This window comes from Electrophorus electricus, chromosome 4 (genome assembly GCF_041902795.1).
Source record: "Electrophorus electricus isolate QZ-2024a chromosome 4, ASM4190279v1, whole genome shotgun sequence".
Lineage (NCBI taxonomy): Eukaryota > Metazoa > Chordata > Actinopteri > Gymnotiformes > Gymnotidae > Electrophorus > Electrophorus electricus.
Genome location: NC_137500.1, coordinates 17,634,412 through 17,662,039, shown reverse-complemented (window position 1 = coordinate 17,662,039; position 27,628 = coordinate 17,634,412). Strand labels below are relative to the sequence as shown.

The 27,628-nt window shown below is 40.1% G+C and overlaps 2 protein-coding genes and 1 long non-coding RNA gene across 13 annotated transcripts; 1 reads left to right on the top strand and 2 right to left on the bottom strand.

Annotated features, from left to right (window-relative positions):
* Positions 1–399: 399 nt before the first annotated feature.
* Positions 400–13,001, bottom strand: glipr1a (GLI pathogenesis-related 1a). 9 transcript variants are annotated; one of them, XM_081712761.1, is made up of 8 exons: positions 12,736–13,001; positions 8,615–8,680; positions 7,796–7,998; positions 7,367–7,615; positions 6,664–6,782; positions 4,281–4,363; positions 3,914–3,940; positions 400–3,705 (listed from the first exon to the last, which is right to left on the bottom strand). In XM_081712761.1, exons 2-8 carry the CDS (start codon positions 8,652–8,654, stop codon positions 3,431–3,433), a joined length of 996 nt encoding a protein of 331 aa, XP_081568887.1. In that variant the 5' UTR covers positions 8,655–8,680; positions 12,736–13,001; the 3' UTR covers positions 400–3,430. The 9 variants fall into 9 exon arrangements, with proteins under 9 accessions (XP_081568887.1, XP_081568885.1, XP_081568884.1 ...); XM_081712759.1 differs by lacking the exon at positions 12,736–13,001 and adding an exon at positions 9,985–10,154; XM_081712758.1 differs by lacking the exon at positions 12,736–13,001 and adding an exon at positions 9,839–9,954.
* On the top strand, positions 9,388–10,637 carry LOC145657517 (uncharacterized). Of its 2 annotated transcripts, none has more exons than XR_014123256.1 (3): positions 9,388–9,696; positions 9,811–9,962; positions 10,499–10,637. It is a non-coding gene; the product is annotated as an uncharacterized LOC145657517 (long non-coding RNA). The 2 variants fall into 2 exon arrangements; XR_014123257.1 differs by lacking the exon at positions 10,499–10,637 and adding an exon at positions 10,051–10,184.
* A 117-nt stretch (positions 13,002–13,118) lies between the features above and the next one.
* napepld (N-acyl phosphatidylethanolamine phospholipase D) lies at positions 13,119–17,490 on the bottom strand. 2 transcript variants are annotated; one of them, XM_027027135.3, is made up of 5 exons: positions 17,166–17,490; positions 15,662–15,971; positions 14,367–15,013; positions 14,120–14,234; positions 13,119–13,472 (listed from the first exon to the last, which is right to left on the bottom strand). In XM_027027135.3, exons 2-5 carry the CDS (start codon positions 15,947–15,949, stop codon positions 13,359–13,361), a joined length of 1,164 nt encoding a protein of 387 aa, XP_026882936.2. In that variant the 5' UTR covers positions 15,950–15,971; positions 17,166–17,490; the 3' UTR covers positions 13,119–13,358. The 2 variants fall into 2 exon arrangements, with proteins under 2 accessions (XP_026882936.2, XP_081568874.1); XM_081712748.1 differs by having other exon boundaries at positions 15,662–15,966.
* Positions 17,491–27,628: the final 10,138 nt, after the last annotated feature.

Sequence of the window (27,628 nt, the reverse complement as noted above, 5' to 3'; positions counted from 1 at the left end):
GAATGTAGCAGCAGCAGATGGGGTTACTCCTGGGGAGCTGAGATGAACAACTGAAGAATTGAGGCGAGAGGAGAAGCTGGTTATATTTGTGCATTCGAGCCTCTCATCAAGCTGGAGGAGGAACTTAGGGAAAATGCTGCAGAGAACACTACCAAAACTCAAAACTCCCAACTATAACCCTCACTAACCTCCACTCATACAAAATTGATGAGGTTGGTACCTAAGCAAGGTTTTTTTTTGTTTTGTTTTGTTTGTTTTATAGAGACATTACTCCATGCTGGACTTATGCTAACCATACACCAAGTTTGACAATTTCTTGCAGTGGGTTGTTCTGCTTCCTGATTGGTACAGGAGATTGTTCCCTTGTTGGACAATGTCACTATTTCTATGAGCCAAGACTGAAAACCCATAATATTACATTTATTTTGGAACGTAGAGATGAGAAAAAGAGTGACTTAAAACAGATATTGTGACCACCTTACACCAAACAATCAAGATGATGGCAGCATACCACAACTCTTGCAAAACTCCTGACTTTATTTTAACATTGGAAACTTGCTTGAAAAGTAATTAGTCTCACATAGCCAGGCTGATTGCATGTGTTTGGAGTGTCTGGCTGAGAGTGGAGGAGGGGGAATCTGTTTATATAAATGAGTAATGGTATGCTTAGTACACAAATATAGATGCAGCTTTTGGCTCCTGGGTTAAGACTATTTTACTTACCAAGAATTTCATTTTATACTGACATTTGTGGCTAAGGCATACCCAAGTGTGCCAAGCCCCAACTGAGCAAGCCAAAGGTGACAGTGATGAGGAAAATCACCCTAAGGCTGAGAGAGAAAAACCTCAGTGACGAACCAAGACTCAAAAAGGGATTTGTCCTCTGGACGACACTAGACAGCATGATGACATGGATGAAAAATAAATGTGAACAAGAAATAATGATCACAGCAAGTGGGGGGATTATATTGACATAGTTTCTAATTCTGAAGTGTGACATGGCAATAGTGTGTCCAGGGCCAGGTCTGGTGGAAGGCCAGCTTGGGAAGGTCAAGGGTTTTCTTCATCAGGAACGCAATAGCAAATGACCTCGTGGTGGTATAGACTGGTCCAGGGACAGGTGGGCAGGAAGGCAGTTAACCAAATAGTAGTAGGGACTGGTGCCGGGGCAGGACAGGGAGGCTCAGTCTTGGTTGGATTCCACCTAAATGATCGAGGATACCTCAGAGAGAAGAAAGATAGGCAGGAAGAAGAAAGACATATATTAGTAGATATGCAAACAGATGCATATTTAAGTATAATACATATAATTGAATGCTGGCTAGATTAATTAATGTAGTTATGATCCAGGTCAGTTTATGCACCGGAGGTGTATTAAGAGTCCAATTCTGAGGCAGGGTGCATAAGCCCAAATTGGGGTGTAAATAATACATTTAAGGCAACTGGCTTTTATAAATAAGGATAAAGAAATATTGCAGAGATCAAACAGAAAATTGAGATGTAAACTGAGGGAGGCTAGAGAGGCATAAAAAAAAAAAGCTTGGAGGAGGCCTTTTGGGTCAGTAACTAAAAACGTAAACTGAAATATGACACGTATAACATGGTGTAATCACTGAGAATGAGCTGGCATTTGCAAATACACTGAACACCTTTTTTATTAGGTGTGAAACCACAGAGTTTAGAATGATGCAGGAACATACTAGATCTATAGTCAATAGATGGGGCTGAAGGCAGAGTTGAGAATTCAGTGATGTATGTGGCTGTTGCTTTTAGAAAGCACAATGTGTCTAAAGCCATTGGCCCCTGATAGCATTAGTGCCTTTCTTCTGAAGTCTTTCAGTGAGGAGTTAGCAAAAATATAGCAGCCCTTTCAACAATCGCTGGACATATATGGTTCTTGCATCTTGGAAAATCTCAGATCTAATCACACTTCTTAAGACATGCCCTTGGAGGTGTTATGCTTTTCAGCTGGTGGTCCTCACTAGGATATTAAGTTTAGAGTTTAGAGCCTTTTCAGGCCAGCCTTAAATACTGAGACTGTGCCTGAGTCTCAAACATTGACAGGAAGGTTATTCTATAGTGTGGGAACTTTAAGAAAGTCTACCACAGGGGGCAAAGCCTTTTCCTATATTCTTGGTACTATTAATGAGCCTGCACATTTTGATCTAAGCAGATGTGGCAAGAATTCTGTTCAATTTGCTTTCTCAACCTATATAGGATCAATCAGATCCATCAGTTTCCATATATAGTACCAAGGATGTGGCTAACCTTGCCTTATTTTAAAGCATCTGGATAACATAAAATCGAGACCTTATGCAAGAGTATTGTTTATTAGGTTTTTTTCAGCATTCAATACAGTGCATCCAGAAATTGTGTTTTCTAAGATGCAGCAACTGGGAATGAATTAGTCCACTCCCTTTTGAAAATCACAGAAACAAAAAAGAAATGTAAAAAATTGTAATGTTAGGTATTATTCAACTGGGTCTTAAATGCCCTGCTGAGTCAAAGTTTCTGTCTGTGATGGAATGAGTAGGACTGAATGCATTTGTACATCAGAGGGAGATTTTGTAAAGTTTCAGTCCACCAGCATCTGCGGTTGTGATTTCCTCTGCTCTTTACTTCATTCTCATTCTCACATGCTTTTATTAAAGAATCTTTGCCCTTGCAGATGACAGGGATGAAATATTCCTTTACACTCATCAGAACTCACCTCAGAGAATTAATATAGCTCCAGAGGGAAAAGATTCTCCTGCTGCAAAAAGCAACAGTGTGAGACTCATGCGGCTACTGATTCAACACACGCCTAGGTTCTGGTGCCAGACACTGTATTTAGCTCAAGGTAAAGGTTAATGCATACCCATTTCTGCGAGGATTTGTTCAAGAACAGAAATGAAGTGGAAAGAGCAGAAAATGTAGCTTTAACTAAGTGGAACAAAAAAGACAAATAACTTTAATTTAAACCTACAAAATAACAAATAAGTTGATACAAGTTGTAAACTATTTTTTTTAATCTGAAATCTTTAGCAAGAAAGAAAGGGGGTGGGGCTAAATATGTACCAGAATTTCCACATCTAAGTGGACATGATTTGCACATGGGCAACTGTCTAACACCATTGCATAAAAAATGTTGCAATGTCTGTCTGATATCTTTGCACTTATAGGCAGATTCTATAAGTGTACAATTACACACTGCAGCCCATCTATTCCACAGTTCTTCTGGCATTCTCTACCCAGTTCATCACTGGTATGTTTTTGCTAAATGATGTCCTGATATTGTATGGATGCCAGACTATTGTCAGCACAGCAATAACACTGTTACATGTCTTTGGGTGTAGAGCTGCCAGATCATCAGATGGAACAGTATTGATGGGGGCTTTACTTGTGTCAGCATCACTGTAGAGTTCAGATAGTGAGATGTGTCACTTCACGTCTATCCCTGCTGCTGTTTTAGGTTTTTCTGAAATGCTTTAACATCATGGTTACAAATATATCTATAGTAATTTCTCAAAAACTTGTCACACATGGTAGTTTTAGCAATGTTTACAGATGTTTTCATGGCATACATCCCAAATTTATCAAGCAATTTCAAAGTAAAACATTTAGTGAGGGGTGGGGTGGGTGGAGAGTTGTAGTTTAACCACATCCTTCCGTCAGGCAGTGTAGGCAAAGAGGTTTGTGTAGTGACGCTGAAGGCAGTATACACAGCTGAAGATAAACACCAGAGAAAGGGGTCTGATGATAAGTATAGTCTTGTAGAATGACCCAAACAAAGGCAGAGCAGGATCCCAATCAGGATTCCACTTATATCCTACACACACACACGCACGCACACACCCCAGTAAGACACACCCGGAAATGTATAATGCTTAAAATACTGGTGACACTGAAATGATTGCAAAATGGAAGTACTTACGCCTAGGTTCTTCTCGAGTGATGTTGTCTGCAGAAACACATTTGATGTTTCAGATGTGCTGAAACTTTGTGGTGGTTTCAAATTGATTTTTAATTTGTAACCCCTTTTTTATTAACTGAACATTCTAACACTTATTGCTTAATATTGTTTTATGTCGTTTGGTATTATACTTATCCTTGATCTGGTTTAGAACTTGTGCTTAATTTGCATTTCTTTTAGGTAGCATTGAATCTTGTATTTTAGCAGTATTCTAGTTTACTGGTATCTTTGACTAACCTACTGTATTGGCTAGGATACATTCTAAAGTGACTCTGGATAAGAGCATCTGCTAAATGCCAAAAATGTAAATGCAAAATGTTGTACTTACGGCAGAGTTTGTTATCACACTTCTCATTGCCACATCTGCTGCAGGACTCTCCATTCAAGTAGGGAGCATGAGGGTAATTTCCTCTATGAGATAGGGAGCCTTTAATGAGAATCTCACAATAATTCAGCAGTCAGCAAACTCCACCTTTAAATCTTTGTCAGAAAGGAAAATGTTATGTATGTACTTACTGTAAGACGAACTACGATATGTGTGCCTGTCTAACAGCTAGTCCACAGCATCATTTCCTGGCCAAGGAGTTTCTTAAAATAGGCGAGTTTGGTGTTTAAATGTTTTGACTGCTCTGGCATACTGTTTACATACAAAATTAGTGATCCTTCTTTACTGAAGGACTTGGATTTGTGGATTCAGTGCATGGCACTGATTTAGAGTATGAGGAAAACAATATGGAGAAATTTTATTTTATTATATATATATATATATATATATATATATATATATATATATATATATATATATATATATATATATATATATATATATATAAATCTCAATTCCACACTCGCCCTCCAAGCCAACTTTTTCTTTCATATATACATATAAGATATGGAATACATCCTCTGGATGGTCTTTTTTTCCTTCAAACTTAGGTCCTTTACCACAGTCCTGTGTAGTATCTTAGCTATTCCCAGGACTGTACTATTATGGAACGAGATTTTGGATGTTGTTCCTGGTATCTGTTGGAGCCCTTCTCTCGGTTTGGGGATTACAGGCCCTAGTGCTCCAATTACCACGGGAATCACAGTTACCTTTACCCCCCATATCTTTTGTAGCTCTTTCTTCAGCCCTTGGTATTTGTCAAGCTTCTTGTGTTCACTTGGGATCTCACTACGGCCCTCTTCTGCTGTTTGTCCACCACTATCTACGGTTGGTTAGCCATTACCATCTTATCTGTCTGTATCTGAAAGTCCCACAGGACCATGGCATGGTCATTTTCCATCACCTTTGGGGGTATATCCCACTTAGACTTTGGAACTTCCAGCTGACTTAACACAAATGTTTCTGTACAATGTGCCAGCCACATGGTTATGTCGTTCATGTATGCCCTACCTGCTAGCATCTCGCATCCCATTGTTATATCCTGGATTGTCTCATGGGCATGTTTACACATCCTGCATCTGGGGACCTGCCTGGTATTGTAGATCCCAGCCTGGTGTATTCCTGGATTGTGGTTGTTTCATCCTGGGTAGTGGCTCTGATGCTCACTAGTCCTCAGCTGCCCTCCTTCCACTTAGTGTACAATCTAAGAGTGCTGGATTTGGGATGAAACCCTCCATGCTTACTAAGTAGTTTCCTTGTCTTGAGGTTAGTGGCTTCTATCTCCTCCTTAGACCATCTTATTTTGCCAGCAGGGTACCTGATGACTGATATTGATAGCTCAGATCTTGTTTCTCACCACACTTATCCATTCTTATCCAATGTTATTGCTGTATATCTTGGTGAGGTGGATTAGTGAGTCTATGGCATACAGGTTGATGTCATCCATCCATGTACAGGAGGTGGCTGATGGTTGCTTCATTCTGTACCCAGTGGTGATCTTTCAAAACAGCAGCAGGAACAGGCCATCTCCATGGTAAATCACACACTTGATGGTGACTCATGCTATTGGCTTGAAAGCAATCCTGGAACACAACCCTAGAGGCCAACTTCAAGCCAATAGCACGAGTCACCATCAAGTGTGGGATTTACCTAACTGAAGGCTCTTAGAGTCCTGTTGGATACAGGATCTTCATAGGTTTTCTTACACAGGATGGTCTGTCTGGTCTAAAAGTCTCAAGTGCCTGTTTTATCCACCAGCCAATGTTCTTTCTGGGCCTATGTGCCTGAGCTAGGTGCCTTCTTATCTTGGCCACAATGATGCCTGACAGGAGCTTCCATGTTGGTTACTGGATCCTGTTCAGGGAGGTTGCTGTAGTCAGCTCAAAGCTTCAAAGAGTGGTGGAGAACAATAAAGATCCTGTAGGACCTCCAGATCCAGACAGATAAAGAAACAGTAATGAACTAATTGGACATCATGAGAGTAAATAACCTGTAGCAAAAAGTAGTGGTAATAGATGTGGCAGTCCCAAGTGATGGTCATATGTCGTCGTCCCCCCCCCCCCCCCCCCCTCACACTCAGGCCTTCTACCAGAGACCATCACTGGAAGGGTGAGAGGAATTAGCATCAAGCCAACACCTGCCCAATGGTCAAAACAAGAAAAACAGATGCTCATGAAAAAGAAGAATAAAGAAGCAGGACTCTGCTTAAGCCACTGCATACTGGTGCCAAGAGTGGTGGATTACATTTTACAGTTGACTGTAAAATGTGTTTTTTACTGCTCCCATTGTTTTAGCACAAAAAATACATATAGGCAGACATACTTACGCTGGTGCATAGTTGCAGACAAAAATGGCTCCTGGTGTGGACATGAATGTTGTTTTTGCCACTCCACTGGGACAGGCCTGCACAGCACAACCAACCTTGTATGTCTCTGCCCATACAACCTGCAAATTAATTCCACCTTCAAATGAGTCCTGGTCACAGATTTTAATTAATTAGTTTGTTATATATATCTTTAAACACATCTTGAATAATTTTTTAGTGTGCTAAAAACTGTTATTCTTGTAATGTGGGCAGTGGTAGCTCAGTGGTTAAGGTAATTGACTAGTAATAAAAAGGTTGCCAATGTTGGGTTCTTGAGCAAGGCCCTTAACCTTCAATTGCTCAAGTTGTGTTCAAACATAATTGTAAGTTGCTTTGGATAGAAATCGCAGCTAAATGCTGTGAATTAAATAATGTTCTTAAAGTCCACTGTAATGAAACATACTTAACATGCTACATACAAAAGCTTTACACAAGTGTATTTTTTCAAATGTCAGTCAAAAACACATACAAATATTTATCATACTAGAAGACTTGAGGACATATGAGGGGGTATTTCGGTGTATTGTATTGAGTCCTGATTCAGTTATATTAATTTAGTACCTTTTTTTTTTTTAAACCAGGGCAGAAATGATTGTGGCAGAATAAAATATTTGTTTAAGACAATAATATTTGTTTCAAAAATGTTTGTCTCCGGAGGAATTACTTGCGTGTAGTGCGTACAGACTTCTTTGCAGTGATGATTGTCATAGTCATAATGAAGATTTTCGTTAATCCAGTCTTCAATGGCCTTCTTTACTGAAAACATGGTGTATGGTGCCCCTGCCCAGATGTTCTCCCCCACAGTGGTGAAGACAGGATGGACCTTGCCTTTCTCGTGGAGGTAAATATTGTGCTCAAAGAGGCATTTTCTTGCCCACGCTCTTGCTGTGACTGCGAGGCCTTCATCCCATGTCTGCAAACAGACACCAACCAAAACAAATTACAATCTTGGTCTTAGATATTCTGCCCCCTTTATTTGGCATTTGTGTCAATTAGCAGTTTTGTTACAGGATGTTCAAATGAAAATAATTTTGAAATCTCTGGTGCATTACCAAGATTGTAAAGTGATAGGTTTCCCTTTCATACTGCTTACCATGTAAAGCATGTTGCTAGCAGGAGGAGAGACTCTCGACCGACCTGCGTTGTGCTCTCTTAGGCATTCCTCAATGAATGCCTTATCTACTATATCAGGAAATAGGTCCTTGGTCATTCTTAGGGCTGGTGAGGACAGCAGAAGGATCAGAAAGCTTAGGGAGTGGCGCCAGTTGCACATGGTGTAACTCCAGATTGTAGCGTCTGTGGGAGAAACAGCAGAATAGGTTAGTATGTTTGCTAGGCAGCGTTGCAACGCCGTTTCTGCTATAAAGGAAGAGGGAGGATGTTGACATAAGATGTGTGAAGCAATGAAACACCATTCAAACAGACAGTGAGATTCTGCAAAAAGGAAAGAACAAACGAGCTTTATGATCATTAGGTTTGACAAGTCCAACGCAGTTGAAACATGATTTTACCAAATTTCTGCAATAAACTGAGTATAAGGGGTTTATAAATGCTTTAAAATTAAGTTTGTAATGATTAACTGGTAACAATTCCTATGAATCCTGTATTTATTGGTGCATTCTAAATGCATTTATGACATATGGCATTTATAATGCTTGCCATAAGCCTGTATAATTACTGATGATACATTAGTTAAAGTAACATGTACAATGCCTCATAGAGCAAGAGTATATGACTTCATAGTCAGGTTTTATAAAGAATGATAACCTTTTAGTTAACAGTGTCTTATCTCCAATCATGTTCAGATTCCATGTGATTTCACTGTACTGTAGTAAAAGAAGTACACAAGATATATATAAATGTTCATTTATATTGTTATGTCCAATGTGTGTTTCTTTTCACCCATTCTGACCTTGACTCTGCTCCGTTCCTCTCCATGTCAACCAGCCCATTTGCCCCTCCTATATAAAGGCCCCTCCTGGAGGCAGAAGAGAAGAGGGAGGCAGTTAGGCAGTTGGTGATGGTTATTGCAGAAACTGGTTTTGGCTTGTGTTTTATTCATATGATGTGTGTAAGACCTTGTATCCTCATAGGACCTCAGACTTTAGCTTCATCCCTACTTTGGTTGTGGTTTTATATAATCATTTTAATGGATAGTATAAATATTCTTACGGTACTTTGGTACGATACTTTGGTGTTGGATACTTGGTCGCTTCCATTTTTGACAGACATTGTTTATTGTTTTGGCCTAGGTCACAGCTGAAGCAATTGGACCAGTGTGTTTATTGTAAATATTTACCTGTGTTATGAAACTAATACACCAAAAGAAACTACCATTTGTCCTTCCGTTTTTTCTTTAACAGTTACATTATCATTTATGTTAGCCGTTTATCAAAAAATACATTCATATTGTAACGTTGGCGGGGTGAAGGGCGAACACACGAAGTTCCGGCATCTTGATAAGGAGTGGAACTAACTGAGGAAGCCATAAGGAACAAAAAAACAAAAAAACAAAAAAAAAACAAAAAACAAAAAACAAAAAACAAAACAAAACACTAGCAATACAGAATAGAACGACGAACAAACGAGCCGACATAAAAATAACAGGCTAACAGGGTGAGAACTAGGTAACAGGAAATAAACACTAAGGAAAGACTAACGAAGAATAACGATGAGGTATGAAACTTAGACAACCGAGAAATTCACACGCAAGAGACAAACAATAACCTATTAAATATTAATAGCCTATTACTCGCATATATGAAAAGGGGAAGAGAAACCTAAACAGAAGCGAAGCGACGGAAGGACACCTGACGAGGAAAGATAGCGGAATAAGACAAGCTAAGAGTAACAGGGAAACAACGTAGACAAAACAGACCGAAAGTATATCAGACGAGATCAGACATTTAACCAGAGCCAAACCAGACATTCGCAGGATGATGGAGAACAAGCAAATTCTGTATTTGCTTAAATGCAAATGCTAAACGATAGCATGTAATTAACATGTCATAATTTTTATCTGTGCTTGGTATTGCTCTACACTCTGCTGCTCCTTTATCTTCTCATTCACCCACATCTCTTCTGTCTGCATGCCTTTATCTGTTCCAGATAAAGGTGAAGTTCTGTTACCACTGACCTGCTGCAATCATTCCTGGAAGGACTGGATGACTTGGTGCCAAATCTCTTAGAGGTGGACAAAGCAGCTGTTTCATCAAGCAGGAGGTTGATGCTTACCAGTGTTATGCAGTGTTAATAAGGAGGTATGTATAAAAATGTACTTACCAATATGTACTAAAATAAAGACTATAGTTTAATTATAGCATTTGATCTCTCTACATTTGTATGTAGGACAGAACAAAAGAACAGCTGCCCTATTTGGTCCTTCATGCTTCTTGTCAAAAGATACCTCTGAGATAATCAGGATATGTGATATAATTGCATTCATTCAGAAGGAATATTCCTAGTTAGTCACTGTCTTAAAAAGTACATCCGTCATAACGCAACATTTTAACCATAAGAAACCTTACTAGACAGCATGTTTGGTATAGTTGTCAAAGTCAGCATTGTGTAAATTCTTCAGTGTCAATAATAAAAAATTGTGAGAGTTGATAATTGTACATTTTCTATTTCTTGTTGTGCTCCAAACTGTAAATAATGAGCTTAACACCAAATTGGCACTGATCGATTTGAACTCTTTCCAAATTCATTTTATTGTCCTTATCTTTAGAAATGCTATTAGTATTAAATGCAATGTATACTGACTCGTCTCTTTATTAAAACATTTTTCTATCTCCAGGACTCATCCATTTGATCAGCTCCAATGAGCATATAGGTGCACTTTGTTCTACAATTATAGACTGTTTTCTGTCTGTTTCTCCGCACACTTTGTTATACCCTGTTAAATGGTCAGGAGTACCTCAGAGTAGGCATTTGGGTGGTTGTTAGCATTGTTAGCACTGCAGTGACCCTGATGTGGCAGTGTTAGTGTGTGTTGCACTGTACAAATCAGACACACTAGTGCTGCTGGGGTTTTAAAACCGTGTCCACTCACTTTCCACTCTATTAGACACAACTACCTCATTGACAGTAGCTCATCTGTTGCTGCACAACTTGTGTTGGTCACCATCTAGTCCTTCACAGAACAAAGTTTATATAAATAAATTGATATATTTTTTTAGATATAGTGTTTACACGATACACACTCGAGATGCAACAGCACAGAGCTCAGTGTTCACTTTATTATTTTGCCCCGCTAATCAACATTGCAGTTTATTTTAACTGCATATGAAAAATTACAATATTATTCATGTATTAAAAATGCTGTCTGCAAAGCTGTAAATAAAGATGTGTTAGGTTTGTGATCTTTTGCGATAACACCGTTAACAGCTCCAAAAATTGACATCGTTGATTAAAAAATATTTGCAGAAAATGAACTAAACATTTCATTTCCCACTTGTTCATGAATGCAGTATAAACAGCAGTGGCTATCCATCTCCACGTATATTAGAAAATATCTTAAAATGTGGTTCAGGAGCCGATTTAATGAGGACCTTGGCCATTTCCTATTCCTGTATATCACTTGCTTTAATTTTGGAAAGTATATACTATACTAAAATAGCAAAGAAGACCTCTGTATATTTACCTTTTTCTACAGCAAATGGGTTTTGGGCAGTATATCGTTAACATTTCTGCTACTGTGTAATGATATTTGGTTGGTGAGCTGATGATGGGAGTAGCAAAAATGCTAGCGTCCTACTGCCCAAAATAAGTACATATAAGTATGTGGAAGTCTTAACCCCCACTATCACTGCTCTGTTCGGCCAAATGATCGTGAGGGCTTATTTTGCATCCTTCTGTCCTGCTGTGAGCCGCTTCCAACTGTAACCAGATTCTGCCATTTGCAGAGAATATAAACCCAAATTCACTAATTTGTTTGCATTATTATATGTACACCTGCCTGTTTTCCCATAAATAGAAAATGGAAACATTGGGGAGCTTATGATGTATATTGGCCAATTTTAGCAATACAAAAATAAGAAAAATACTTTATTAATTTAGTTGTTTTGTATTGGTTTATAGAATGATTTATTTATGGATTTCCCCCTGTAGTATACTAATATGGTAAATTAGACTTATAATCTTGTAATAAAAACAGCGAAACTATTAATAAAGCTTGTCATTACCTGATTAAAATATTACACGGGCAGCACAAATCAGGTAGTGGTAAATGTAGTGGGACATATAGTAATGGTGAAGGTTTTAAGTCACATTGTGTCTCAGTATTATGTTGTATGACTGCGTTATCTGTGGCTTAATAAAAATGAAGGAACATATGGGTGTTGAACTGGTCTGCAGGATTAAAGTCCTTAACAGGAATTTCTTTGTGTTCAAACACACGTTTGGTTTGCTGTTTAGTTACTTTGCCCTGCAATATATATTCCAGTGTTAGACGTGCAAAGTTAACGGGCAAGGCTGCGATTCACTCGCAGGTGCCTTTTTATTCAGAGGCTGCCTGTTAGAACCCAGCACCCTGAAGCGCAGTTCTAGTCGCTGCTGACTTGGCTATTACCATTTAATAGCACATATGCAGAGAGAAGACATGCGTTTTCAGGGGCAGTATTTGCTCTGCCCACTGCAATAGTACAAGATTTATGTGCAAGTCACTACAGAGATAAAGATAACGAAGCTGAGAACTGAGAAAGCTTGCCTAAAAATCTTACTTACCCGTTTGAAAATCTTTATAGCTCTCAACATGTATAAGTACTCAATATGCTTCAACATTAGAAAGGTATACTATTTTAAAGATGGTCTACCACAGCAAGCGCCCGTTACTGTATATGGAATTATAGTGTGAGCATTCTTAAAATAAGTTCAAAAATGGGCATTAGTTCATGTACAGATGCAGCTATATGCAAGTTTTGTGAATAGTTTAACCTTCTTCTATACACATTTATAATGTGAGGCTCACTCCTTAGACTTAGAAAACCATCTAAAGGTAGGCCCACTCATGTCATGCATTCCTGTTCTTCTTACCTGATAATATAATGTTCAGCCTTCAGAGTAGATACTGCCCCTCCTGCCAGTGAGTTGGCTACAAGAGGATAATGCCTGCAAGAACCTATTTTAAGTGTTACTTCTGCTTTTCATGTTTTTCCTCAAAGCAGAGGTCAAAAATAAAATCCTTACAGATACCCTTTAAATACCAAATCAACTCCTTTCATTTCCTTATTACCCATTTTGTTTCAATTATCTCCATGAAATACCATATGAGATTTTATATATATATATATATATATATATATATACACACACACACGCATATACACATACATATATATATATATATATATACATATATATATATATATATATATATATATATATATATATATATATATATATATATATATAAATACACACATATACATACATTATATATACACACATACATTCATACATTATATATATATATAATAAAATTCAATCACAAAACACTTTTATCTCCTATACATATAACTGTACGTATGGAAATAAACAATTCCAAAAAGTGTAGTACAATAGGAACTGTAACTAATTACAATGTGAGTAATATGAATGGTCACTCCTCGCACTTCCTTTCTCACTGTAGTCACTGACTTTAATCTTATAGATAGTATTCATCTTGTGTTGAGAAGACGAGACTCTCCATGACTGAGAGTGAAAAACTGATCTGGGTTCAGAGCATGGGCCACCATGGCATCTCGCATCCTTACAGGAGGCTCCAAATAATACTAAAAGAAACCACAGAGGGACATCAGTTATAATCAGCATAAGATAAAAATGTTAGGTTTATTACCTGAGGAAGTCATGCTTTCATCCTCCAGCAACTAGTGCTATTAAAGTAAAAAAGTAATTATGAATCATGGCAGTGCATTTAAAGTAACAACAGCACCAAGGCTGTATAGTCTAAGAACCTGACTTCAGTGAACAGCTAAATATACCAGGACATGTGACAATTGTCAATATTGTCAGCTAATTTGTTGCATAGATTTGCTTTATTACAGGGATTAACCAGGAATCCAAGCTGCATCTCTCAAATGCATCTCCCTTAATTGTATTTTAAGTGCAGGCTGCCTCTGATGTAAGGTACAATGACTTAAGGTTTTGAGATTCATATTTTGTCATTTTACAAATGAAAATGTTTTTTTCTAGCCTCACCTCTATAACATCATTACTAATTACAACAACAGAAGCTCTAACAGCACAATTATAATGAATTTACTAAGACACTTTTGTTTGCTTTTATGTTATCAGGATAAAGAGATCTGTAAAAACATGCATAGTGAAAAAAGTGATCTTTCACTTAAACAACAACAACAACAACAACAACAACAACAACCACCATCACCACCACAACAGACACAGGGGAGAGAGATACCTCATAAGATAGGGCAAATGTCCCCCAGTGAATAGCAAGTGAGTTTTTGGCCTGAATGTCAATGTGGATTTGAACTGCCTCCTCTGGGTCCACATGTTGTGCTTTCATAATATCTCTGAAAAGAGAAAAAAAACTTTCCATCACAGTCAATTGTTTCGACAAGGGCTAGACAATACAATGCGAGCACATGTATTTTCATCCATATTGTTCACACATAATAGAACCTTATTGCATCCCTAGGCCTTACCTTGGTAAATATGCTCCAATAGGTATGGCAGCCAGGTCAAAAGGTCCGAAGCACTTCCCGATCTCCGCGAACACAGGGCAATAACCTGTGTCCCCTGCAAAGAAGAAGCGGTTGTTGGGGCCCAGCACACTCCAGCTGGCCCACAGCACCCTGTTGTCATCCATCGGTGTGCGCTTGCACCAGTGCTGTGCGGGTGTGCACACAAACATTACATCTTCGTGGCCAGGGATGCCATTCTCCTCCCACCAGTTGAGCTCCACCACATTCTCACAGCCACGTTCCTTCATCCAGCCAAGCATGCCTAGCGGCACGAACCAGCGCAGATTTGACCTGAAGCGTGCATTTAGTGCTCCCACGGTGTATGTGTCCAGGTGGTCGTAGTGCGTGTGGCTGATAAGAACAGCATCCACGTGGGGAAGCTGTGCCACAGAGCACACTGGACCCCGGTAGCGCTTGGGGCCCATGAAGGACAATGGGGAGGCCCTCTGGCTGAATATGGGGTCAGTGAGCACCACCAGCCCATCCATCTCCAACAGCACGGTGGCATGGCCCAGCCACGTCACCCGCAACGATGAGTCCAAGTGCCCACATTGCTCTGGGTTCTGCACAAAATATGGCTCCAGCACTGGCAATTCCTTATCCAACTCCTTTGAAAAAGGGAGTTACATAAGCAACACAGGATTACTGGAACTTGTGATATACATCTCTGAAATTTAGAATAGGATCTGCCTAAAACTCTTCGCACTATATTTCAAAGCCAGGAACCTGTTTGTACTTCACAAGTAAAAAGCATGTTACATATTATCCATGGTCTTTTATATGAAAATACTGACAAATATACATCAAGGTGCCCACAATGCAAAATTTAGAACTGCCATCACACTATGGCTAGATAACTCTGCATTCAAAAAGACTACAGTCAAACATGAACAATAGCTTCCATGTTTGGAGATGAGGAAATCTACTAAGAATGCTCAGCCTTAAAAAAAAAAGAAAAGAAAGATAATTAAATGTAAAAATTTTTAAAAGTTAATATTTCAACAAGGCTCCACAGAGGACTGTGGAGCATGTTTTAGTGACACAGTTGACAATACACAATAACTTTAGCATAATAAATGTAGCTGAGATGAAAACTTCCCTATGAGAATTTGCATGCAAAAAACATGCTTACACACCCTCCACTACACTAACATCCTTTATACACCCTCCACTGAACCAACTGCCAGAACGCACCTGCCCAGATAACTGCAGACTCACATCTGCCTAGTGCACTTGTTTGGGGCTGGAATGTTCACCTCTTTTGAGCTGGGCACATTGCTGTTGTTCTTCTCCATAAGGAACAGATGCATAATGGTAAAGTATGATGGAAATTGCCACGTTGGCCAAGGGTTGACAAAGCGGCCATGGGAGTCCTGCCTAGAGTGTGTCACTTCCTTATTCCGGTAGTCCCAGCAGATTTTATGTGAAGGGCTGCTCGTCCTGATGCCATGTAATGGGTGGTTGTCTCCAGGCCTACTAGAGATCTGCCCACTCTCACCTTCTTCCAAGAGGTTCTTCTCCTCCATAATTCCTCCTTCAGCCATGAGTTTACAGCTAGTTTCTGATCTGCAGACAAATAATTGCAATTTACATGCTGCAATAATAACGATAGATGAAGCAGGCTGCCATTTTAAATCCTTTTTAATGTTGCTTCCACAAGCCAGTGTCCAGGGCACGGTGAAACAGAATATCCATAGCTGCCCTGTGTTAAACAGGGAATAAAACATAAGACCACAAGATGGGACCAGAGAGGGAAAACCAGAAAACAGGACACTGGCAAAAACACCAATGAACCAAGCAGAACAGCAAAACAAATACTTCACACCATTGATGGAGGGGTATAAATGTACAGGAGTAGATAAAGGTATGTACAATCAGCTGGAAACAATGACCATAATGGATGTGATAATAGATAACAAGGGGGAGTAAACCAAGGCAGGGCCAAGAAGAAGGCCAGAAGATAAGGAACAGGAACAGGGACAGGGTAGAATCGTGACACATGTAGTTTATATGTTTGAAATAAAACATTAAATAAACTGTCCAGTGTATCCAGATACACTATAGGTATACTTCATAGAGATTATTTAATCCAGAGGTATTCTTTTCCATTTCTGATCTCATAAAGTAGAACCATAAAACTTTTATTATTGCATAACACAAGTACTATTTTCCATATAACTTTTACAAAACCGAGATGAGGTTCAAGTTCAAAGAACATCTCTTATCAAGACAGTATGACCCTATACTAATGGTATGACCCATTACTTTGAAAATAATGCCTTGACAAAATTATATTGCTCATGATTGGGACGAAGCCTTAGAAGATATTAAAAATGTACCATTTTTCACACTGTTGGTAAATCATGTCCTAACGATGCACAATGAGAAATTAAACATTAGGCAGAATCCCTTGGCATGACTTTGTGTGAAAATGATTGAGCTTGTATTTAAAAAACACTCCCTGGCAATGCTGTTTCTCCAAGCAATATTATGCCTGAATACTGTAATAGAATTAACTCCATAAGCTACTGCACTAAATAGCTTGCTAGCATCCTAGACTTGGATTTGCAAACTTCCAAATCCCAAACCAGGTAGCCATTTTACTACTCTACCCTACTCTAGACAATACGCAGACCATACGCAACTTATTTTAAATGTTGGTTAAAGAATGTATTTGCTATATGTCCATTAAATATGTTAGCCCATATAATTTTAGCAACCAATGTAATCACATAAACTCACAGAAACCATACTTTGTACCTGTGGTACTTCGCAGAAGGCAAGAATGCGTCTGAACTGTAAGTTCCCCGAGTAGCTGTCAAAAACAGCCAGTGTCGTGACTGCCAGTGTTGACTGAAGTGTCGAGGCAGCGCCACAAACGCTCGACTGTGCGCTCTCTTGAGTTTACTAATAGGTATTATTAAATTCAGGAAGGTTTATAACAACCTTTCGTGACAAGATTTAAAAAAAACCACACATATTACTCTGTAGCTTGAATGTAGCCAAACAAGCTAACACCCAGACGGGCTTTCCAGATTAAGCAGTTAGGCACGTTGCGTGAAGCCATTAAGGACCGTGCAGGATGGCCACCCTCCATGCGTTTTCCTTTTTCAAAATAAAAGCTTTATTTTCTGAGAGCCTGGTAACAAGCCACAAATTTATGCAGTTGTTATGCTGCTAAACCTGTAAACCATGAGAAATTTCATAATTCATTCTGTAAACTAAAATATTGATTTAAAGATAAATCATAAGAAATATTTCAAATTTGACGTGCTATAGGGAATGAACCCACTTGTGTTGAAGCAGCTCCTTTAGTTGAACGTTGGGAGGTGACTCATGTACATGTACTTCTTTGATAGGTAATCATATAATAAATTAATTTTGTTCCCATGATTTAACAATAAGTGTGAGATCAAAAATAAAAGTAACATCCACTGTCTTATACATTTTACATAATTCTTCCATTTTCAGGTTTGGCCTGACCAATTCCATCCCAAAGACTGAAAGTGTACTGTTGTTCCACTTCATGTTCTCTACCACAACCTTTTACTTAGACATATATCAATTCATGTTCAGCCAGCCAGAGACTGAGTGGCTTTCAGTTTAAACTTAAGAAATTTAATAAACAAGAGTAATCCAATTTAAACTTCATTTATCAGTCAAGGGTCGGTAACACTGAAAGCTATAACCAGGCAAACAAACGATTAGTCCCTCCCAGCTTCCATGTTCTGTGTTTTCCCTGTCTTGTGTATTTTAGTTCCATGCCATAGCCTCGTTTTTCCGTCCCTCGTTTAGTTCATGTATTTAAACCCTGTCTTGAGCCCTGTGTGTTGGCTGTTCATTATATGTTTCTTTGAATCCGTGCATTTAGGTGTTTGGGTTAATGTCTGGATGTTTGAAAGCCCGTCTGCTTCAAAGCCTTCGTTTGTTAGCCTGTTTTGTTATCCTTGCCTTCCCTAGTCTTTTGTTATAGCCTAATTCCCTTGTTTGCGTTCGTGTACTCGTGAGTTTGTTTAATCATGTATCCCCGTGCTCCCCGTGTTAGCTCTATGACCCTCGACTGCTACAACGACTCTGATTTTGGATTTGCCCATAATAAATCTCGCTCTTCTCCGCACATGCCTCTGCCTCCTCACCGCTCACCGTTACACAAATAGGGCAATAGGCAAAAAAAGAGATGTAATTCGGAAACACAGCCAGAAATCGTAACAAACAATGTAAACAGAATTATACATCTTATAAATGTTATGCAGGCAAAACAAGACGATGGACCAAACCAGACACAAGTGATGCTAATATTCAGGGTACGTGGATTGCACAGGGGGCTTCTGGGGAATATAGTCCACAGTGTAGTAAAAATAGATTACAAATTATTCTCCTGATGAAACTCTGACCTGTTCAAAAGTGGGGCTCTCTTCCACCCCTGGGCCACAGACCAGACCTAGGACATGTTGGTGCCTCGAGGCTAAGCAACAAATCTATAAATGGCTTTAACTATCAGACAGACTGCCTTCTGACCCACAACGCCCTCTCCTTAGGGGTCATAACCTGATGGATGGGAAGGTGATAAGATTACCAGCCTGGATATTTTGTAAGAAACTGAGACCGTAAATACCAATTAGACTCAAATCCTTACCAGGGCATGTAACTTTTTTCATCCCACAGATTCACAATGTAATAGTTTACCATTTATTATTATATAAAGTGATAATCAAACAGTAATGTATGGTGACTATAATATAATCCCCAAATTGTGATGTTTGCTCCTGTTATTTTATAAGTGCCTGTTGCATTATTCTGTTCATTATTTGTTCCTTATTCATTTGTATTATTTACCCAGATTACCTCATCTGTTTGTTACTTACCTCATGCATAAAGAAATTATTTTCACTCCTAGATGCGTTTACCAGAAATCCTATATGAACCAATTAGATAATATATTAAAGTTAGTAGTTTGTAATGTCTAGAAACTATGAAAGTAATTAAATTGATTATCCAATTGCTCTACCTTCATTCTAAGATCAGGAGACAGAAATGGATAGGAATATATGATTTTCTTTATTTTTTTAATTATTCCTTTATTGTTTAATTTCTTTATAATTGAAACCTCTGAACATGACCATCATCCAAGTCTATGCAACAACAGCAGATGCATCAGAGCAGGAAATTGAGGACTTCTATGCCCAGGTCCAGAACACACTTGAGAGAACCTCAAGAAAGGATGTTGTCTACATCATGGGTGATTTCAACGCCAAAGTTGGAAAAGGAGAGGATGCAGGAGTGTTCGGCAGACACGGCCTAGGGGAGAGGAATGACGCCAGGGACCGCCTTGTGCAGGTCTGTCAGGAGAACAAGTTTAGAATCACCAACACCTTCTTCACCCAACCAAAATGGCACCTGTACACATGGACATCCCTAAATGGGCAGCAGCGCACCCAGATCGACTACATCCTCTCTCAGCAAAAATGGAAGGGATCAATTTTATCTGCAAAAACATTACCAGGTGGAGACTGTGGGTCTGATCACCAACTCCTTACAACCAAAGTCAGGGTCAAATTAAACAAGATAAGCATGCTGCCATGCAGATGAGCTTCAATGTCAGCAACATCCCCACGCAATACGCAGTCAAAACAAGGAACAGGTTCAACTTACTCAGGAACGAGGGGACCCAGACGAACTGTGGGTAGAGATCAAGGAAACCATCACTGACATTGGTCAAGAACACATGCCATACAAGAAGCCAGTGCATGGTGGGAACTGACTAACTGCAGCCACCCTCCATATCGCTGATAAGAGAAGAGAGACTAAGGCTAAATGCAGGCAGGACAAGGTGAGGCAACTCAATGCTATCTTCCAACGAGAAGCCAGGGAAGATAAGAACAACTTCTTGAATGCTCGAAGCATATGGAAATGCAAGGTTGTGGTTACCATCAAGCAAAGGCTGATTACAGCCATCGTGTTCCCAATCACAACATATGACTGTGAGACGTGGACACTGACAAAAGCAAACAGAAGAAAAATCAATGCCTCTGAGCTGTGGCGCTGGACAAAACTCCTACGAATCCCATGGACAGCTAGAGTTGCCAATAAAGTTGTTCTAGAAAATATCAACCTAGAGGTGTCCCTGGGAGGCAAAATCACCAGACAGAAACTGACAATCCTTAATGGATGTTCTCTTGTGGGATGTTATGATGTTACTGAGCCTTTACCCGTTTCAGCTGCCAGGGCTACTCCCACATCCTTGTAACGTTGTAAGCAAAGTCAGACGCTTGTGGATAAAAGCTAGGAGTTTTATTGTAATCCGTGGTGGTTAAACTAGCCAGGGTCAGAACCACAGCGATAAAGTCAGGGGTAATCACAATCCTAGAGGTAAACAGGCAAAGTCCAAAAAAATGAAGAGCAGAAACACAGGCAGACAAATCCAACAAGGGGCAGGCAAAAATCACAGTCAAGAGAAATGGGAAAATCAGGTCAAAATCACAGGAGATCAGAAAAATGAATAGAACACTCAGTATGCTCAGATGAACTAGAGGCAATACTTTGCAATGACAAACAGTCTTAGGATGGCTTATATACATGATAAAACAGGTGAACTCAATATGCAGGTGATGAGGATCTGGTGAACTGTCCGATTGGATGAGTCTCTCTCCTGGAGACTAACTGCATGATGGGTATTGTAGTTTGTTTGGGTGTCAGGTGGCGTGGAAGTCCCCCTGATGTCCCTTCCTGTAGCCCACCACACCTCCACCCTAGCCAACTAATTCTCTGTTGCCCTTAATGGACGCTCTCTTGTAGGATGGGTCTCAGACACATGCACACCTCAGGACAAGACTAGGACCTCTAGCAAGTTGGACTAGACATTAATTGCTTGTTTTTAATTATTTATTTATTTTTCTCTTTAAATTATTATCATGGTGACCATTGTCGGCCAGAGGAGGATGGCGCCCCTATGGGAGTTTTTCCTTGCTATTGTCAACCTTGGCTTGCTCACTGGGGGCTTGGACTGGGACATCTGTAAAGATGTTTTGTGACGACACCTGCTGCAAAAAGTGTTATATAATTTTGATTTGATTTTATTTGATTTGATACTTCACTACCATTCAGGCAATTGGACGAAAGACTGACCTTAACTACTAGCAGCCTAATCTGGCACCCCGAAGTTAAATGGACTCTCCCTCACTCTTTCTATGCTGTCCAGATGATCCAGTGGAATACACGCATGCATCTCCTGATGGTTAGACAGTGTCAAACGCCAGCGAGTCATAAGCGCCATCATTTCCCTCACATGTTATCAGTTGGTATGAATAAAAACTTTAATATTTATTAATTAAATTAGATGAGTTGACTATTTCCCCTCACCTATGACACAGCCTCATCACTCCTAAATAGTTCCCCACTTCACTGTTCACAATAGCTTTCTCTCCTGTTCCTCCTATTAGACTGTAGGCATACTTTCATTACAAATTTGTTGATTACATTTCTTTTTTGGTCTTGATCGAGAAGTAGATTTCCCATTTGGTTACTGTAACGGTCTGAGTGCCACAGAGTGAGGAGGAGGACGCACAGACTCCCTCGATGGTGACAGATGTTTATCTACACACGTGAAAGACAACAGTACTCACATATAACATAAGCAGTGAACGCTAACACAACTATGGCTAACATGAAAGAAGGTACAAACAACAACAATGACAAAGGCAATGACAATGACCGACAAAGATGCACATACCAACAGCGGTTTAAATGCAAACAAATATTTCAACACTAAACTATTTGTAGGTGTGCGCTGACAACAGGGGTGTGGTTACAAACAAGACAGACAATGGACTCCCACTGCATGCGACAGGCTGAACTGCTTGACCAGTGGGAAGGGGAGCAGTCTGTGACAGTGTATTTACTTGTACAATGTATTTACTTTTTGTTTTTCTACTCTTTTTTTAGCTTAGGTAGCTGTTTTAATCTTTGTTTTTATTTGTTTTAATGTTGTTATTATAATGATTCTAGTATAATACTCCTGGTCATTAATATAATCTTATCCAGTGATTGTTGTGCATGTTTTTCCTATCTCTGCTTATTCAATATACATACCTTGGTTATAACGACTGTGAGCGAACAGTGATATGTTTGGTAGACGAGAAATAATCATGTATCAAATTGGCGACTATCATGATTTGAGACTGAATTATTAGTCATTAATAACTTAATTAAAATGAGTACATTTTTCCTGTTAAACAGGATGGTGCCCAAATTAAATTTTAAAAACTGTAACTGACAATTTATTAAATGTATTGTTACATGCCAGGTGTGCACGTTTGTTTTTTGTATTGGTTGCTTTTCCCTGTTACAGGTAAACCAATAAGAAGCCTTGTGGGCCAAGACAGAGACGGATCTCCTGCGAAAGTATGTGGGGCAGCACTGATTTGGGACATGCTTGAGAGTTACATATTATCAGTTAGGAATTTGATATTAATTTGATATTTGTTCATTCTTATCAGGGAAGCAATTAACAATTACAAAAGGGCATCCTCCCTTATGTTCTCCTCTCCTGGTCTTATAGGTGATGTGAAAAATAAACCTAGAGAAAAAGCGTGACCACCGGGCTTGCCTGGAGTTCAACTTCTTGGTGGTTTGGAGGTACTCCAGATTTTTATGGTCGCGCTCCCTCCAGCCAATGTCTCTACTCCTCAAACACGAGTTTCTTCACCAGGATTTCCTGATCCCCTACCCTGTAATTCCTCTCTGATGGACTTAGCTTCTTGGAAAAGTAAGCTATGGGCTTTAGCTATCCTGACATTCCTCTGTGTTGGGACAACACAACGCCTTCTCCCACATCCAATGTGTCCACCTCCACTACGAAAGGCTTCTCTGGGTCCGATTGCTGTAACACTAGCGCGGTAGAGAAGGCAGTTTTCAGCTCTTCGATGGATGTTTCCACCTCGGCGGTCTGGCTCCTCGTAACTGCTCAAGTGCATCTGGTACTAGGGGAAGGGGATAAGGGGTTATACCAGCAGTTCGTCAGTTGTCCACACAGGGCCTCAAACCCCTATCCTTCTTAACAAAAAAGATGCTGGCAGAGGCCGGAGAGGTGGAGGGACGACTAACCCTGCTCCAGTGCCTCCTTGATGTATTGTTCCATTGTCCTCTCCTCATCCTGTGAGAGGAAAAATTCTACACCTAGGACAGACAGCTCCCTCCTTCAGAGTGATGACAGTCCCAGTCACAATGGGGAGGAAGCTGTGTAGCCTTAGCAGGACTAAACACCTGTGCCAGGTCTATATATTCCCGGGGAATGATGAAGCTTTTGCCAACGTCGGGACTCTATCGACGTTGACTGGAGAGACAGCCCGGTTAAGAAACCGGAGGAGGTCATCCACTTGAGGAAGTGAGGGTTCTGTCAACGTAACCAAACCTAATTTGAAGGGATGAGAAAGAAAAGAAAAAAAAAAAAAAGAAAAAATGTACTCTACGTGCTCCCCGTTTGTTTCAAGGAGGACACGAGGATTGACATGAGTGATGTACCCTGAACCCACAGGTCCTCTGTCAAGCACTTGCACGCTTAAAGGAGAGGGCAGGAAAATCACTTTTATCCCCAACTTTCTTGCAAAGCCCCAGTCCATAACGTTCCTCGCTGCTCCAGAGTTAACAAGTGCTGTGGCAGAAAGAAGACAGTGCTTGTGCTATACCTTGACCAGTATTTTAAACATGGAGAGGGCTGGGGAGCAACTCACCGAATAACTGTACTTCCTCTGCTCTCATCAGCCACGCCCAATTGCATGGGTTCCTTGGGAGCCTCGGTAGGTCCCCTCCATAGGGTTCCCTCCCAATTTGGCGACCCTTGGTGGAGGTGGCGGCGTCGCTCCTGCAGGAGGCGGTCATAAGTGATGGCAAGGTGGGCGATGTCATTCAGTGTAGCGGCCTCCTGTTTACAGGCTAATGTAATGAATGTGACAAATAGAATAGACTAAATAAATAATAGGTTTAATAACAAACAAACAAAACAATCACAGACCAAAACCAAGGACAGACATCAATAACGGGTAAGGCAGCATAGACAACAAACACAGAGTGAAAGTACAATAGTCAAGCAAACAGCAGAGAACTAAACAAGGAAAGCAATAGAGACAGCGAGGGTAACTAAACGGAGTGCGGAGAAAAAGTACATAGAAACGAGGAGCGAGATCAAACGGGAAAATAATAAACATGTGCGAGCAAAGAGCTAGGACAAAAAGGATCTTACCAGACACACAAACATGAGCGAGGACAAACTAGATCTAACTAAACACATATGAGCGAGGAAAACCGAGAGCTAACTAAACACATATTACCAAAACAATGGATGCAGGAACAGGGTTTACATAGGAAAACAATTAAGGACAAACTAGGAACAGCTGGAGACAAAGGGGAGGAGACATGGAACCATAGAGACTGACAAACTCGGTAGTGACTAGATTGCCCGGGAAATGGGGAATGCTCCAGTCTCTGGACATGGCATCTATTCATTCCAGTGTGATCCTGCTGTGAGCGTCCGGAACTCCAGGCGTATTCTGCTGCAGACCTTGGTCCCTGCCTTAAGTGCAGCAAAGCTTGCCTGCAGAGTCTCCCCTGATGGGGATGATGGAACACAGCTTTTAGTTCTTTAGTTAGAATGAAACCACAGTAGTCCTTCACCAGCAGGAAGGAATTGGGGACTAGAGCGCTTCCTCAGGCACGGGCTTTCCCACTGAATCTGGAGATCATGAATGAAACCTTGGCGTGATCAGGCAGAAGGAGTTGTTACCCATAAAAGTTCACAACCCCTCGCAGATTTCCAGGTCTCCTCTGTAAGCCTCTGTGGTGGTGATCAAACACCTTATCCCTTCAGGGATAGGTGGAGTAGCAGGAGCGGTCGCTTGACTCTCGGGGCTCGCTGTAAGACGATTTACGCATTGCCCGAGACACTGCACTAAAGAGCGTATCTCTCCGATTTCCTGCTTCTAGTGTTCCAGTGCCGCCATCTGGACAGTATGCAGGTGTCCCCATTCAGTGCTACTCGCCTTGCTTCCAGGTGGCTGCACATTCTGTGGAGCAGGCGGCACAGAGGAAGCAAGAGGCGAGGTTGTGGGTAAGTACTCTTAATTATCAATACTAAGGTAAAGTCTGAAAGCACTGATGAAAAGAGAAAAACCAATAAAGCTCTCCAAGCAGCGTTGCGTCATGTAGTGACACATAGCTCCATGGTCCGCTAATGTGCAGCGCTACTTTCCAGGACCTGTGGGTTTAAATATTGGTGAACGAAAATAAGGAACAGTTGAACACAATTAATAGATAGGTGATTGGGAGGATGGCAGGTAGGTGGTGTGATCTCAAGCAGGAGTGGGCGTGTCCCAGCTGCTGGATGACCGGCCAACCCTGACACAAAGCAATGTAACAGGTTCCGCAAGCTGGACTGATTAACCATGAATAGCCCACCGCCAGAGATTGTGTTAATTCATGTAGCATATGATACATATAATTCATATAGCATATAATATTCCAAAGTCTACTTAATTCTGAGCAAAATCTAACTAGCCTCATTGCTGCTGAATTGTTTTGAGACTCACACTCGGTAAATTTATGTTAACTTTCCCTATGTCTGGTTGTCAGTTATTCATTAAACTATTATACCTATGTCTTAACCCTATCATTGCAGTATTTGTATATTAAGCTTTATACTTGCTATTACTAAATGATTACCTCCCCATCTCAGGTATAATAGATAAAGGAAGACTATTTGAACTATTAATATTAGGACAGTTTGTGTAATAATCATGCATTCTATCTCTATGTAATGTATCTCTTAATAAAAAATTTAACTGCTTTCCTATGTATAGTTGTGTGCTTTACATTGTTTGTATTTTATCTTTTCATTCAGAAAAATGCAGTGTAATGTGAGCAGGATGCAGGGACATGTGTAAAACACAACAATATGTTTATTGTGGCTCGCAGGCTAACAGGGTTCAAACATCGACAACATTCACACTTAAACACGAGACTTAAATACACGCACACTAACTATACACAACGAGGAGCAGCTATGAAACACAGGGAAGGCGTGGCCATACGGACAAAGGAACACACACACACAGGGAGACGTTTGGGAGGAGGGGCTGTACCGTGACATGCAGACTAAGTGCTCAGGTGAAATTAGTGCAATAAAAATGCTCCCTATTATGGATGAAACAACAATTATCACCTAACCCCAAGTATCAATATATCAGTATGCTCTTGTTTTCCATTTGTTTTATTTCCCTCTTTCATTCCTTTTTATGTAATATATTTAATTCATTTTTGTCTTAAAAGCCAATTCGAGGTAAATGCCTGACTCAATCAAAGCCTAAGACTGAGACAAAAAACTATGAATATGCACAAACAGACCTGTTGAGCCATTCCTTCTCATGCCACCCCCCGAGATCAGTAGTTAAAAACTGATTTTCAGCAATAGACAGTCAGTTCAAACTCCACAAGAAGTAACTTCAAGTCTGGAACCTCTCTCTGTGATGGCTTGAGTGCTGCACTGCAAGGAGCAGGATGCACAAATATCTCTCGACACAGATAGACATTTATTAAACACAAAGAAACAATAAATGTTGATGGCACTCACACAACAGACAGTGAAATGGGAAGTAAACAGTAAATGAGTAACAACTACAGAAACAGAAACACAAGCAAGCACTGCGTGGTAAACACGAACACTAACACCAACCTGAACATGAACAATGACCGACAACCACTCCAGAGGCACAGGGGTTTAAATACCTACATAAGCTATGTATGGTATAGCGGGGAATACCATTACACTCACGAGAAGAATTAAGTACTTAGAATAGCAACTTATATGTTTGTCTAATTTTGTTTATTTTAGTTTGTTATTCTAAACTCTTAATTGGCTCTTCACTACTCTGTCAGCTTGAAATCATCTACTTTTTGCTGTTGGTAGAATTAGGATTAGTTCTATTTGGCAAACAGTAATTAGTTTTAATTTAGCCAACTGCAAACCTAGGTTTAGAGTAATGTATGTCACAGAATGCTCAGATGGCTCTGCACCTGTGTGCTTCTCAGGACACCTTTCCCAAACCTTGGGGACTTTGGCAAAGTTCACTGCAGTCCAAACCAATCGGACCGGCTCATTTTTCTGTCGTGGTACAACTTGGGCAATGAATTAGTGTCGCTGACAGTGAAGAGGAAAGTTACGTGTGGCAAAGAAA

Bases quoted from the DNA above. Each gene is read 5' to 3' on its own strand.
- napepld (XM_027027135.3), bottom strand. From the start codon at position 15,949: ATGGCTGAAGGAGGAATTATGGAGGAGAAGAACCTCTTGGAAGAAGGT. The intron at 14,235-14,366 runs GTAAGGCCTAGG...TTCTCTTTTCAG, and splicing joins ATTGGAGCATATTTACCAAG to AGATATTATGAAAGCACAAC. The intron at 13,473-14,119 runs GTATCTCTCTCC...GGTTTCTTTTAG, and splicing joins CATTTGCCCTATCTTATGAG to TATTATTTGGAGCCTCCTGT.
- glipr1a (XM_081712756.1), bottom strand. From the start codon at position 8,173: ATGATCATAAAGCTCGTTTGTTCTTTCCTTTTTGCAGAATCTCACTGT. The intron at 3,941-4,280 runs GTAAGTACAACA...GTGTTTCTGCAG, and splicing joins GTGTGATAACAAACTCTGCC to ACAACATCACTCGAGAAGAA. The intron at 3,706-3,913 runs GTAAGTACTTCC...GTTTATCTTCAG, and splicing joins CACTCGAGAAGAACCTAGGC to CTGTGTATACTGCCTTCAGC.